Source organism: Leucoraja erinacea, chromosome 36 (genome assembly GCF_028641065.1).
Source record: "Leucoraja erinacea ecotype New England chromosome 36, Leri_hhj_1, whole genome shotgun sequence".
Taxonomy (NCBI): domain Eukaryota; kingdom Metazoa; phylum Chordata; class Chondrichthyes; order Rajiformes; family Rajidae; genus Leucoraja; species Leucoraja erinaceus.
The window spans coordinates 14,006,858-14,022,445 of record NC_073412.1 but is presented as its reverse complement, the minus strand read 5'-3'; the positions used below and the strand labels follow the sequence as shown (position 1 = coordinate 14,022,445).

The 15,588-nt window shown below is 43.2% G+C and overlaps 1 protein-coding gene across 3 annotated transcripts in view; it reads left to right on the top strand.

The window, feature by feature from the left end:
• vps13c (vacuolar protein sorting 13 homolog C) overlaps nucleotides 1–15,588 on the top strand; it is a 296,935-nt gene that overhangs the window by 135,826 nt on the left and 145,521 nt on the right. For all 3 annotated transcript variants that reach the window (XM_055662746.1, XM_055662745.1, XM_055662747.1), the window contains 7 exons: nucleotides 496–643; nucleotides 1,255–1,366; nucleotides 3,022–3,164; nucleotides 7,182–7,338; nucleotides 10,652–10,731; nucleotides 11,141–11,200; nucleotides 13,407–13,563. In XM_055662746.1, coding sequence (XP_055518721.1) covers nucleotides 496–643; nucleotides 1,255–1,366; nucleotides 3,022–3,164; nucleotides 7,182–7,338; nucleotides 10,652–10,731; nucleotides 11,141–11,200; nucleotides 13,407–13,563 — 857 coding nt within the window. The remainder of the gene's footprint in view (nucleotides 1–495; nucleotides 644–1,254; nucleotides 1,367–3,021; nucleotides 3,165–7,181; nucleotides 7,339–10,651; nucleotides 10,732–11,140; nucleotides 11,201–13,406; nucleotides 13,564–15,588) is intronic.

Here is a 15,588-nt window from a genome sequence, read left to right as displayed (position 1 = left end):
CCCACTTGTCTGGATGCCTTCCCCCACACGGCAACACAGGTTTGCGAAGGAATTTGCCAGAGTCTGGATTGCTGACAAAAGTCATGAGTTGTCGGAGCAGAATTGGGCCATTCACCCCATCAAGTCTACTACGCCATTCAATCATGGCTCATCTATCATGCCTTCTCAGCCCGATTCTCCTGCATTTGTCCCATAATCCATGGCACCCTTACTGCATAACCCCTTACACCCTTGCAGGAGATAGCTAACAAAGCTCAGTAGATCGCCCTGCCCCAGCAGCTTGGTTTAGTGAGGGGCCGGCGTGGCTGATGACTGGGCAGATGTCAGGTTGCCCAATGACACCACTGGACCAGCCATCTTCAACCTGTCGCATGGTAGATCATTCATTCTGGACGTTAAATTAAGATATTATTAATGATGTGAAAGGCAATGAACTTGTTAAAAGTGGCGTAATTGCATACAGAACATTGTTATTGATGGGAATTTATGTGTCAGGACCGTGCTGCAGACCAGTCCAGCTCAGGCCGACATTGAAATACTGCAGCCCATCAACCTGCAGCTCATTGTACAAAGGAATTTGGCAGCAGACTGGTATCACAACATCCCAAGTGTGGAAATCAAGGGAGATTTGAAGACCATTAATGTGAGTGACAGCATGTTCTGTGAATATTTTCATGATTTTCATCCCAAAGGTTTCCGCATGAGGTCGGAGACAGGCAGCAGTGCTTTGAATGGTGTCATTCCAAATGGCAGTCTTGATATTTCAGTGTACCTGTGATGTGTATAGCAACGTTTGTTAACGTGTTCACTGCCAAGTTGTTTGTTCACTAATGGCCATGACCCGAGTATACTCGGGGGTGGCACTGACGAGGTTAATGCAAGCTAATGATGTGGCATTTTGATGCTCCGCTCTATGATCTTTGGTAACAAGCAAGCAAGCTGAGGGAACTCAACAGGCAGCATCTGTGGAGGGAAATGGACAGACGACCTATCGGGTTGGGACCCTTCTTCAGACTCACAATCTGGAGATATCATTTCACGGATGACAATTTATTGTAAAATCAGACCCGCTTAGTGAGGACCTGTTCTCCCCATCACACTTTTCCTTCCATATGCGGAGCGCAAGATAAAACAATCTGAGCATTCGTCACAAGTGGAGTTATTGTTGCAAATCATTCTGAGCAAGTTGTTTGATTTCTGAAACATCCTTTCCTTTGGAAGCCTGTAGTTCAACTTGCTGTTGTTCTCTTTCAGGTTGTTCTCAGTGAGGAAGATCTAACTGTTGTGATGAAGGTTGTTGAGCAAAACCTCGGAGAAGGCAGCAAAAATACAAGTTCAGCAAAAGCATTGAAGGATGAAGGAAAAAGTAATCAAATATTAGCATAATATTGTTTATGCATTCACTTGCTTATGAAACCCTGAACCTTTTGCCATCTGAATTAAAACCAGTGAAGCACAAAAAATAATAATGATCCACATCTGTTTAGTGCTCCACCTGAACAGTGTGTTGTGTCCTGATCAGGCTGTTCGAGCCAGCACCGCCTTTCAATATGATCATGGCTGATCATCCAAAATCAGTACCTTCCTGTTTAACAATGTACATCCAAAGCAGATTATATTTACAGTTTAACCATTCTTAATTGAAGAATTATGTACGTCTTAGTAACTTAACTAATTCATGCGGATAAATGTGAGGTTATCACCTTTGGTAGCAAAAACAGGAAGGCAGATTACTATCTAAATGGCATCAAGTTGGGAAAAGGGGAAGTACAACGGGATCTGGGAGTCCTTGTTCATCAGTCCATGAAAGTAAGCATGCAGGTACAGCAGGCAGTGAAGAAAGCAAATGGCAAATTGGCCTTTGTAACAAGAGGAATCGAATATAGGAGCAAAGAGGTCCTTCTGCAGTTGTACAGAGCCCTAGCGAGACCACACCTGGAGTATTGTGTGCAATTTTGGTCCCCTAATTTGAGGAAGGACATTCTTGCTATTGAGGGAGTGCAGTGTAGGTTTATAAGGTTAATTCCAGGGATGGCGGGACTGTCATATGCTGAGAGAATGGAGCAGCTGGGCTTGTACACTCTGGAGTTTAGAAGGATGAGAAGGAATCTCATTGAAACATATATGATTGTTAAGGGTTTGGACACGCTAGAGGCAGGAAACAGGTTCCCGATGTTGGGGGAGTCCAGAACCAGGGGCCACAGTTTAAGAATAAGGAGTAAGCCATTTAGAACGGAGACGAGGAAACTGTTTTTCTCACAGAGAGTGGTGAGTCTGTGGAATTCTCTGCCGGCGGTGGAGGCAGGTTCTCTGGATGCTTTCAAGAGAGAACTAGATAGGGCTCTTAAAAATAGCGGAGTCAGGGTATACGAGGAGAATGCAGGAACGGGGTACTGATTGGGGATGATCAGCCATGATCACATTAAATGGCTCGAAGGGCCGAATGGCCTACTCCTGCACCTATTGTGTATTGTCTATTGCTTATTCAGAACTATTTTGGCTCTGTTTAACCCTAAAGTCCAGTAAATTACAGGCACGGATCTATATTTTAAAAAAATATTCAATTAATTTCCACGTTTTATGCAACTAATTTACAATTTAACAGTTATAGTATTTTGGAGGATTCCATTGCTTTCCTTCAGAAAATATATTTGTCCAAGTCAGTCTTAATCGGCAACCTCAGTTGATGTGAGAGACAATTGTGGCTTTGGACATCTGAGCAAGGAAATCAAACGTTTTAATTACAAACTTGATGAACATTTGTGTTGGTGAATAAACCATAGTTGTATCTTTCGATGTAGAAACAAGGAACTGCACAAAGTGCTGGAGAACATGGAGAGGTGACTTTCCAGTCGGGACCGTCTAACCCGAAAAGTGGCCTATTTGTATTCTCCAGAAATGCTGCCTGACCCACTGAGTTACTCCAGCACTTTGTGTCCTCCATTGTAGTATCTTTGTTGTATTCATAAGATGGACTGTAATATTGCTATTGCTGTGGATTGTGCATTGGTGCTTCAACAGAAAAAGACAAAGATGCCAATGAGACAACCAAATTGGAAAAGATTGTGGGAAGTGGGAGCTCCGCAGCGGATCAACTCAAGGAAATAATAAAAGGAGGTGCAGCAGACGTTATCAATGTCCAACTGAACTTTGAAATCAAAGAGGTGAGTTGTGGTATCTGAATTTTAAAGTTAGAACTTTTAAAAGAAGCTTCACAAAGTTGAGCCTATTCGCTGCAACTCTGACCAATGTTTTTCAAAGTGAGAAGTTGTTCTACTTGGAGCTGGGGGAAGAGAGGGCATTTTGCCGGATGTGTACTTTGAGCAAGAGCAACGGGGAAATAATTGTCAAGCAGAACTCTCAGTGGCCGAATTATAAAGGATCAACAGCACCAATTAGTGGAGTAATTTGTATAAAATTGCTTGTGTAGTCAGAAGTTCTAAATTCTTAATTACATTTTCATTCCTATAGTGCAGTGAGAATAGAGGGGAGGAAATATGAATCATCTTGACAACATTCACAATAGGTGAAACTATAGCAGAAACAACAATATGATTTGGAGCAAACTTGCTGGGAGAGTGGGAAGTGTTGATCAGAATGTTTACCGATGTTAGCTTTGATCATGTGTGCAATCATTCCAGAGAATTGAACACTATACCCACTCCCCAATGCAGTAGGCAATGGAGGTGGCACTGTTGCAGGGGCCATCTTTTCTCTGACATTTAAGTTGAGGTCTGTAAACCCACTTGGATGAATTTTGGCAGTTGAAGAGGAGAAGACGTTTGATGATGTCCTGGCCATTATTTTATCTCAAGTACCCGTAGCACAGATGATCTCATTAGCTTTTTGGAGCACTGTTAAATTTGTTGAAGTCACTCCCTGCAACAATGACAACACTTCAAAATTAATTTTGTTTACTGTAAAACACTTGTGTCATTCTATGGTGAGCTCTTATAGCTGCAGGCAAATTCAACCATAGCAAGATAGCACAAGCAGGTATTGAGATGCTTGCCTGAGGAGTCTATTTGATGAGACGTTGACCAAGACATCAAGCAAATGTGTTTTTCTTTGGAATTACACTCAGGCTTTGAACATCCAAAGGTTTGTAGATGAATTGGCTTGGTATAAATGTGTAGGAAAGAACTGCAGATGCTGGTTTAAATCGAAGGTACACACAAAATGCTGGAGTAACTCAGCGGGTCAGGCAGCATCTCTGGAGGGAAGGAATGGGTGACGTTTCGGGTCGAGACCCTTCTTCAGTCTCCACCCAATCCTTGTCTCCAGAGATGCTGCCTGACCCGCTGAGTTACTCCAGCATTTTGTGTCTGGCTTGGTGAAAATGTAAATTGTCCCTTGTGTGTGTAGGATAGTGCTAGTGTACTGGGATCACTAGTCGGCATAGACTCAGTGGGCCGAAGGGCCTGTTTCCATGCTGTATCTTTAAACTAAACTATACAAAACATCTATCCAAAACAACATGGCATTAGGATAAAGATTGCACCTTCAGCAACACTGCACACTGTGGAAACCCAACGTTGCACAACTATGTACTACAATGGGCGGTTGCCATGATAGCTTGGTGAAAGGATGTCCAGGATTTAAGTATCCAGTGAAGGTTCCATGTGAAACATTAGCATTCCTCATCAATTTTATAATTTTAGACACATGTATTAAGCTTCATTTTGAACCTTTTACCTCATTTAAACAAATCATTTAGTTGTGATTTACTGCCCTTATGGGAAAAGTAGAACATGGTCTATAAAGAGTCATTTTCTAATTAGAACCAACTATTGATTTAACTTATTAATCAGACACAACACTACTGTAGAATGTTAATATAGATTTAATTTAGTTTATTGTAACGTGTACTGAGGTACTGTGTAAAGCTTTAGTTGTATGCTAACCAGTCAGAGAAAGACTATACATGATTATAATCGAGCCATCCGCAGCATTCAGATTACATAACCATTAACCATATAACAATTACAGCACGGAAACAGGCCATTCGACCCTTCTAGTCCGTGTAATCTCCCCTAGTCCCTATACCTGGCGCTCAGTAACCCTCCATTCCCTTCCCATCCATATAACTTTAATTTAATTTATGCTAACCGAGTCCACCACCTTCACTGAGAATTCCACACAGCTATACATGAAGTTCCCCCTCATGTTACCCCTAAACTCAGAGCCATGTCATGTCCCCTTGTTTGAATCTTCCCTAATCTCAGTGGGAAAAAGCTTTTTCAGTCAACTGTTCCCCTCTCATCATTTTATTATCATAATTCTGCGCTCCAAAGTGCCCTAATAACTTTCTCTGTATTAGCACCTCCACACAAGCTACCTATCTGAGTAAAGAAGTTCCCCCTCAGGCAAGGCAACATAGTAAATTCAGTAAATTTTGTCCCTTCCTATAATTAGATTAATACTCCAGAATGGCCTCACGAGTGCCTTATACTTTTAAACCATTATTCTATACTAATAATAAAGTGAATAACTATTAGTGCAAGATAAAGTTCAGTAAAGTCCGATTAAAGATGGTCCGAGTGTCTCCAATGACTAATAGTAGCTCAGAACCGTTCTCTATTTGCTGATAAAATGGATTAGTTGCCTGATAACAGTTGGGATGAAACTGGCCCTGAATCTGGAGGTGTGCCTTTTCACACTTCTATACATTTTGCCCCATGGGAGAGTGGAGAAGAAGGAGTGACTGAGGTAAGACCCATCTTCGATTACACTGGTGGCCTTGCCGAGGCGGAATAAAAGGAGTCGGTGGAAGGGAGGTGTGTGATGGTCTGGGCTGCGTCCACAATTCTCTGCAATTTATTGCGGTCTTGGATGGAGCTGTTATCAAAATAAAGGTAGACACAAAATGCTGGAGTAACTCAGCGAGACAGGCAGCATCTCTAGAGAGAAGGAATGGGTGACGTTACGGGCCGAGACCCTTCTTCAGACTCAAACTGTAGAGTTATGGGCCTTTTTCAGTCGACTGGAATGGCGACTGCCAAAGAGGAACACACACACACCACACACACACACACACACACACACACACACACACACACACACACACACACACACACACACACACACACACACACACACACACACACACACAGGGCAAGTGGGGGGAAGCGCTGTCTGAAAGTTACACAGTGCAAAGCCAAGGTGATACAGATACACACCGTGACACAGGAGTAGGCCATTCGGCCCTTCGAGCCTGCACCGCCACACACACATCACCCCGTACACCCCCTGACCCCTTACCACACCACATCACTCCCTCTTAAATATAGCCAATGAACTGGCCTCAACTACCCTCTGTGGCAGAGAGTTCCAGAGATTCACCACTCTCTGCGTGAAAAAAAAAGTCTTCTCATCTCGGTTTAAAGGATTTCCCCTTGATCCTTAAGCTGTGACCCCTTGTCCTGGACTTCCCTAACATCAGGAACAATCTTCCTGCATCTAGCCTGTCCAACCCCTTAAGAATTTTATAAGTTTCTATAAGATCCCCTCTCAATCTTCTAAATTCTAGAGAGTGATGAACAGGAAGGTTGGCGCTGTAATTAAAACAGCTAAAGCACAGTATACATTAAGTCCTTTAAAAGAGGGGGGAGAAGGAGTGGAGACAACTTTTAAGATGTTAGAGATACAAGGCTGTGAAGTTCGGCGGACATTTAACATTACCGGACGGTTATCCTTGGTTCTGAAAACTACTGCTTACGCTTTTTTTCCCAATGAGCCAATGAAATTCTCCGGTCAACACTGGCTGCAACCAACAAGAACCCACAAGAACCTTCGACTTCCAGGCGACCCACTAGGACCTCCTGGCGACCCACCCATGGCACAAGAATTCTCGCTACTTCCCATGGCGGCTTCATTCTAGTTGCCGCTAATTTTTCAACATGTTGAATAATTAGCGGCAACCATAATGAGGCCGCGACTAGTTCCGACTCCTCATGGCCATGAAGGCAGCTCCCTGGCAACCACCCGCGAACATGTGGCGACTGCATAGACTCCTGCGGTCACCTAAAAAGTCGCCTAAGTGGGACAGACCCATTATGCTTCCTGATAACATACTTTCTATGCCGCATCTGTAGATGTTAGAGGGAGTTGTTGGGGAGGTCATTTAAAATATTAAGATTGTTACTGTTGAGACAAATAATTATATTCTGCTGTTATTTCAGGTCACAGTAGAATTAAGAAAAATAATGAACAAGGCAAAGAATCCATTTCTCGTGTTTCATGTGGTTCAGTTGGGAACAGAAACCAAAATGAGAAACCATGATTTGAGTGCAACAGCTTACTTGAAGAAAATTGGTTTGAACTGCTGTGAATTTTCAGGTAAGATAAATTTCTAACAAGATCAAAAGAAAAAGAAAAGGGCACTGGTCTTGCATAAGTCAAGACGATTTGATATGTTAACCTTGGCATCTTACCATTCGGCCATTTTGAATCACCAATATCGAATAGTAAAAGGATTGGGTAGAGTGGATGTGGAGAGGATGTTTCCACCAGTGGGAGAGTCCAGGACCAGAGGCAGTAGGCTCACAATAAAAGGACGTACAATTAGGAAGGAGATGAGGATGATTTTTTTTAGTCAGGGGGTGGTGAATCTATGGATTTCATTACCACAGATGGCTGTGGAGGCCAAGTCAAAGGATAGTTTTAAGGCAGAGATTGATAGATTCTTGATTAGGACAGGTGTTGGGTTATGGGGAGAAGGCAGGAGAATGGGGTTGAGAGGGAAAGATGATTGAATGACGAAGTAGACTTGATGGGCCGAATGGCATAATTCTGCTCCTATCACATGATCTTATGAACCTCATTCCTCTTCAAGTACCAATTGGCCTTGCTCTAAGCTTGCACCAGGGTCAGCAGTGTACAGGTTGCTTCTGATGTTAATATTTCCCCAGCTTGCATACATGCAACTTTGCTTCACCCACCGCTACATTATATAATCAAACGAGGTTCATTGGCTTTTCTTTAATAACAGTTCCCTATAGTCTGTAATATTTTCTGAAAGCCTTTAGCATAATCAGCATAAACGAGATTTTGACGCAAGCGTAGGTCAGCCGGCCTCAAAAGTCTACTGTGTCAAGGTAATGTCTAATCCTCTTCCTCACTGCCATTTTCCACCAATACCCCTATATGCCTGGATTACTTTAATATCCAGAGTTCTCTCCTTTACTCTTAAATCCATGTGATATTCATCTTAATCATTCCATATTCACGCTCAAACAATTTTTGCCACCCCTGAATTCACTAAGATATTCATGACTATTAAATCTATTGCTTCCTATTATCTTCTGGCTGTGAATTAATTTTACTGGTATTGTAGTTCAATCGACCGTGTATTAAATGTGATACAATTTTATGTTGCTACCAGTTTATGTTCACCACCCCATATTAATTCAGGTACATTAGCACAAGTATATCCAATTATCCTCATTTTGAATTGAACCTGCAGTAGTGCTGATGCCCAGTTGACATGATTTTTTTAGACTGCGGAAATAGCCAACTCCACTGTAAACCTTGGCTCAAAGGCCTGGTTACTTTGCACCATAATTGAACAACGTGTCATAATTTTTGGTTCATTATAATTATTACATTTTGTGTGGAATTGTTTTGTATATGAAGCTGTGAACTTTCCAGGTTGAGTACAGGTAGCGCCCGTAGTGGGGTTGAACCCGGGTCTCCGGCGCTGCATTCGCTGTAAGGCAGCAACTCTACTGCTGCACCACCGTGACTGCCCTTCTGCCGAACTCATCCATCCCAACTGATTTCCCAATCTATTGTGCACCCACGTATCCATGTTTGACCCTTACCCTCTAAACCATTTTGTCCAAGTACCTGTTCAAATGTCTTTTATATGTTGCTAATGACTCAACTACTTCCCCTGGCAGCTCGTCCCATATATGTATCACCCTAGTTTCCCCCTCATAATCCCATTAAATATTTCCCCTTTCACTTTAAACCTAGAGCTTACCACAAGGTTAACTTGGTTACCACAACCCTGGAAAGGAGACTTTGTGCATTTACCCTATCTAATGCAACAAGGGATATGGGGAGAAAGCAGGAATGGGGTACTGATTCTGGATGATCAGCCATGATCATATTAATGGCGGTGCTGGCTCGATGGGCCGAATGGCCTACTCCTATGTTCTAGGTTTCTATTATTGTGCTCTTGCTCACAGACAGATGTTCAGTCCCTTGTACTTTGGGAAAAGGGTTTGTACTCGGGGTAATGTGCTGCTGTGTTAAGGTCCTGGCTCAAATCCCCGCCTTTCCCACTGTTGGCCCATGAACCTGGTGCTTATCCCTGTTGTCTGGTGCTTGCCCAGCAGTATACCCTCCCCCAGGTTGATGTGGAGAGGGTGTCTGCGAGGGCTGATGTTGGTGGGCCTGGCTGGAGCAAGCTGTGTATTCAGATTCAGATTCAATCAGTGTATCTGTTGGGCACTGAGCTGTGCGGCTCAAGGCTGTGTCCTGGCTGGCACGGAGAGTCGGGGGCAATGCTGGGAACTTGCCACATCTACTCCTTATGTTGACAGGCTGCCGGGATTCTGGAAATTCTCTTATATTTTCCTGTTGGATGTAGTTGAAGCTCTGGCTCCTTGTTTGGCTGCACCATTCTCCCCACCTTCTCCATTCTAACACGCTGCCCCAGGGCAGCACAGTGGCGCAGCGGTAGAGCCTCAGCCTTTCAGCGCCAGAAACCAAGGTTTGATTCTGACTACGGGTGCTGTCTGTATGGAGTTTTCACGTTCTCCATGTGACCGCGGAGTTTTCTCCAGGTGCTTGGGTTTTCACCCACACTCCAAAGACGTAAAGATTTGTAGGTTAATTGGCTTCTGTAAATTGTAATTTGTCTCTAGTGTGTACGATAGTGCTAATGTGTGGGGTGTTGGCGCAAACTCCTGGGCTGAATGACCTATTTCCATGCTATATCTCTCAATCTCAGCGAACATAGTATTATGCATGTGATGTCTTAGCTAGCTTAACTAACTGTTGCTGAAGAAATAAAGAAACATTAGTCGATGACCCCTAGGTCCATAAGCCATAGTCATGAAATTGTACACCAAGTCCATGCCGACCTTTTTGTCTAGCTACACTAATCCCACTTGCCAATGTTAAGTCTGTCTCATTCAATGCCTTGCCTATGCATTGAAATTTCAATGTTCCTTTGATGTGCAGTTGTTAAAAAATGTTGGACTATTACAAAAGAGCTTTTAGTTTAGTTTAGAGATACAGTGCGGAAACAGGCTCTTCGGCCCACCGAGTCCGCTCCGACCAGCGATCACCGCGCATTAACACAAGCCTACACACATTAGGGACAATTTACACTAATACCTGGTATACAAACCCACGCCAATTAATTTACAAACCTGTACATCTTTGGAGTGGTCACGGGGAGAACATACAAACTCCATACAGACAACACCCTTAGTCAGGATTGAAAGCGGGTCTCCGGCGCAGCAAGCGCTGTAAAGCAGCAACTCTACCGCTGTGCCACCGTGCCTCCCTTGTCATGTTTTTAACCATGTTATGAGATACTCAATAAATTTGTTTTTCTTGTCATTTAAAAGTACATTCGCATTTGAAATGTAGCCATATATTCTCAAAGTAATGCCTGCTACTATTGATTTTGTTACAGATTCAAACAATAAACCGCTCAATTTGATCAGTTCTTCAGACAAACCTGGAGCAGACCTTCTCAAAGTGCAGTACATCAAGGTAAGGTTTTATGCTTTATAATCATTTTCATACATGCAGCACCGGAGACCCGGGTTCGATCCCGCCTATGGGTGCTGTCTGTACGTAGTTTGTGCATTCTCCCCGTGAACGCGTGGGTTTTCTCCAAGATCTTCGGTTTCCTCCCACACTACACAGAAGTACAGGTTTGTAAGTTAATTGGCTTAGTAAATGTAAAAATTGCCCTAGTATGTAGGATAGAACTAGTGAACAGGTAATCGCTGGTCTGTACAGACTTGGTGGGCCGAAAGAGCCTCTATCCACGCTGTATCAGTTAACAATACTAAAACTAAACTAAACAAGGGAGTGGGACCGATTTGCAGCTCTGTTTATTCTTGAGATTTCTATTTTAAGATTATAACTTTATGATCAATTATCTTTTTGATTGCAGGCGGATAGAAGTGGACCACATTTCAAAAGTACTTTTGATAGTACTGAGCAAAAGATGACAGTAAGTAAAATACTCACTGTATATTCATAATGGATTAAATGTTTACCCCTTTACCTCAATCGTGACTCTTGTCTTCATCGACACTCGCTGATAAACTGGATTTTTCCAGCATTTTTATTTTCAAATTCTGAAATATTACTGTGTATTGTACATCTTGTGATTCCAGCGCTTTCCCTTCTTTCTCTCTAACTATTGGTATCAAAAGTAAAGTTATCTAGACCGTCTTCATCTCCATGCTGTCATGGACACCACACTGTGTTCTGTATCCTATGTGTGACCTTTTGTATATCCTTTTATATGGCCATTCTGTGGATTTAATACTATCCTCAATTTTGTTTTGAGAGTCACAATTGAGTCCCAATTGTTCTGTTATTGCCTGGTCCAGAATGGATTCCAGCATTTTGGAGGAGAATGTTCGGCTAACAAGCCTCTGGATTCCTGCTTATTGTTTTCATTAAGAGTGGTTTTACATTTGCATTTTTCCCATCCTCTGGAACCTTTGGAATTGAGGGGATTCTGCTAGATTACAACATTATCTCTGTTACCGGTCCCTTTAAGACCCTAGACTATGTCTCATTATCAAGATGCTTTACTGATGTCAACTGTACAGACGGCTCCATAATATTTATTCACACTCTCTGTCTTTTCTTTATTTCTGGTGAATCACCTCTGTACCGTCTTCAAAGCCTCTGTATCTTTCCTGTAATGAACGACCAGAACTGCACACAATACTCCAAACATGGCTGAACCAGAGATTTTATAAAGCCACGTCATTACTCCCCAACTCTAATGCTCAATGCCCTTTCTAATTGATGGCAAGCATATCATATGCCTTTGTTACCATTATATTTCATTGTGTTGCTACTTTTGGGGTGCTATGGACTTGCAGTTCAAGATTCCTCTGCATAACAAGCTGTTAAGAGTCTAACGGTATGTTTTCCCCTCACATTTGGATAAAACTACATCTGCCATTTCTCTTCCATTTCTGTAGCTGATCTATATCTGCCTATATACTTTGACAGTCCTTACTGTACCCAACTCCACCAATGTTGGTGTTGTCTGAACATTTACTAACCAACTTATCTACATTTATGTCCAAGTGGTTAATATATATTATCAAAAACTGGTCTTGGCACAGAACCCTGCAAACATCACTGGCCTCCAGCCAGAATCACACCCTTCCACCGCAACCCTCTTTTATGTAAATATATGTATATATAGACACAGACACATACATGGTCAAGAAGGCTCTCGGTACATTGACCTTCATCAGTCATGGTGCTGAGTGTAGAAGTTGGGATACTATGTGTCAGTTGTACAAGATGTTAGTGAGGCTGCATATTTGCTATAGGAACAATGTTAAGCGGGCAAGGGTGCAGGAAAGATTGACAAAGATGTTGCCAGGACTTGAGGGGATGAGCTAAAGGGAGAAATGTTGTAAGCTAGGACTTTATTCCTTGCAGCACAAGAGTATGAGGAGGGTAGATATAGCAAATGCACAGAGTCTTTTACCTAGAGTAGGGGTGAAGAACCATGGAACATACTGTAGGTTTAAGATGAGAGGGAAAAGAGGCTGGTGGGTGTATGGAACAAGCTGCCAGAGGAGGTAATTGAGGCAGATACAATTTAAAATACTTTTGGACAGACACATGGATAGCAAAGGTTCAGAGGGTTTGGCCTAAACAAGCCTAGGTGGAACTAGTGTAGATGAGGTATCTTGGTTGTCATGGGCAATGTGTGCTGAAGGGCCTGTTTAGTTTAGTTTAGTTTAGTTTAGAGATACAGCATGGAAACAGGCCCTTTGGCCCACCGTGTCCCCACCGACCAGCGATCCCCGCACTTTAACACTACCCTACACAGCCGAGGGTCAATTTACACCTACACCAAGCCAATTAACCTACTAACTTGTGCGTCTTTGGAGTGTGGGAGGAAACCAAAGATCTGGAAGAAAACCCACGCAGTCATTGGGGAGAACGTACAAACTTCACATAGCATTCATTTTCCTGGCCTCATGGTCATTTGTAAGCTCGTGCTAAATATGGAGAATATTTATTGCAAATATGTGTCATTTACTTTGCTTATGTTAGCCTGACTTTCTTTTACAAGTAACTGTGCTTTCTTAATTTCATTCCTCAAATGTACCGTAATAACGTCGTGCGTTGAGTGGGATTATCCAAAAACAATGAACCTTTTGTTTTGACATTAGATTGCTTTCTCTTCTCTTGACCTGATTCTGCATTCACAAGCCTTGCTTTCAACCTTGAACTTCATGGCCGCTGTGTTCCCATCAAAAAGTGTTGAAAAAGATCCTGAAGCCAAGATCAGTGCCGGAGGTCATGCAAAGGAGACTTCGACAAAAGCAGGTAGATTACTAAGAAGGAAAAGCTAATTACAGCCTCAATTGAAATATGTTTGTGATAATAATGATCCAGTTTATCTCTTGCATTGGTAAAAGCAAATCTTGAATTGCTGAGAGGAAGATTTCTTCAGTTTTGCTCATCACACATGTCCCAGATCTTCCCTTGAGTTGAATTGTGCTGTGTGCAGTGTTGTCAGGAATTTAGAGAATTATAAGGAAGATAGGTGAATTAGAATTTGGTTCACCCTAGAGATCACGTACTGGCAGGGGCGGAAATCCCGGGGGGCCAGGTGGGACACGTCCCCCCCTATTTTGAGAGGTGGGGGACAGTCCCCCCCCCCCCCCCCATTTTGTGTAATCCGGATTTTAAAAATCGGTGAAATCTCTGCTTTCCGTGAGACAGTGGGGGTGGGACTACTGAGCGAGGGCACCGATTGGACGAGAAATACGTCGGTCAGCAGGCAATGGGGCGGGACATGATAATTCAGCGCGATGATTGGAGGAGGGAGATGTGCCAAAACACTCTCGGCACAGACCTGCGCCTCATCCGCAGCCAGGATCAATCCCGGCTCTCCGGCGCTGTCCCGTTCCCACCCGAGTGCCCCCCCCCCCCCACGCCCGGGGGTGGCCAGAGACGTCGGGAGTCAGACGGGAGCTGTGCCCCCAGGCCCACTGCCAGTGCAGACAAGCAGCGCTAAACCCAGCTCAACTCTGTTCTGTCTAGGTTCTTATCTGTTGAGATTACAGCTGCCCTTTGTCACTATGTTTAATAGGCACAGCTTAATCTCCCAAAGCTTAACGAACTAGGGGACCACATTTAACGAGTAGAATCAATTCTCCTTACATTTATCTAATGTGCTTCATATAGAGGCACAATGTGTCTGGGCATTTTCCCCTCTGTCAGCATCCAACTGATAAATTGATGAACAACTAGGTTTAATGGCGAGATTGAGATCAAAGCTGTACTTATTATTACAGCTTGAGTTACGTGAGGTTTTATATATTTTCAAATAAATGTTTTGAAGGAAAATATTTTTTAATTTGTCGGGTGTCTTTCATCACTAGCAACTCGAGTCACTGCAGGCAAGGGGCATGCTCCCAGGGCCGTGTGTTTGTCTGAGCTGTGACAATGTGATCTATAAGCACGTGTCTCCTATTTTTCAACTTGAGAAATACAGCGTTGGAAAGGGGCCCTTCAGCACTCTGAGTCTGTGCCAAATAATCATCACCCATACACTTGTTCTATGTTATCTCAATTTCACATCCTATACCCGCAGGGCAATTCATAGAAGCCACTTAACCTACAAACCACACATCTGTGGAGTGTGGGAGGAAACCGGGGCACCCGGAGAAAACCCATGTGGTCACAGGGAGAACATGCAAACTCTGTACAGACAGCACCCATAGTTGGATCAAACCCGGGTCTCTGGCACTGTGCGGCAGCAACTCTACCGCTGTGCCACCATGCTGCCACTTGGCAGAGAACCTGCTTGTTTATAGATAATTCCCTCAGTTGTCTGGGCTGCACATGGTGGTGAACTCAAGGTTTGCCATTTTTCTGTTGATGATCTGCACAGTTTATAGATGTCACCATAATTTTATAGTGCGCCATGCAAAACAAGTTTATTTTCATAAGTTCTAGGAGCAGAATTGGGCCTTTGGGCCCATCGTCTAATCAGCCGTTCAATCATGGGTGATCTATCTTTCTCTCTCACCCGCATACTCCTGCCTTCTTCCCATAACCCCTGACATCCTTACTAATCAACTTATTTTAAATGATTGATTTTCTCTGCTTCATCCACCGTCATGGTAGTGGCTTGCCAGGTAGTCTTCAGTTGCATGAAGAACCCTCCTTTTTGGAAGCATTCTTGTAAGTCTTATCTTCACACACTCACAAATATTGGCATTTTTGTCAAAGTACAGTCACAGAAGTAGTTGTAGCCAACTGTCTGATTTAACGCAAACAAAGTTTATAATGTTACTAGACCAAGTGCAGACCCGTTGGGTCTGTTCCCCCAACGTGTGGTTG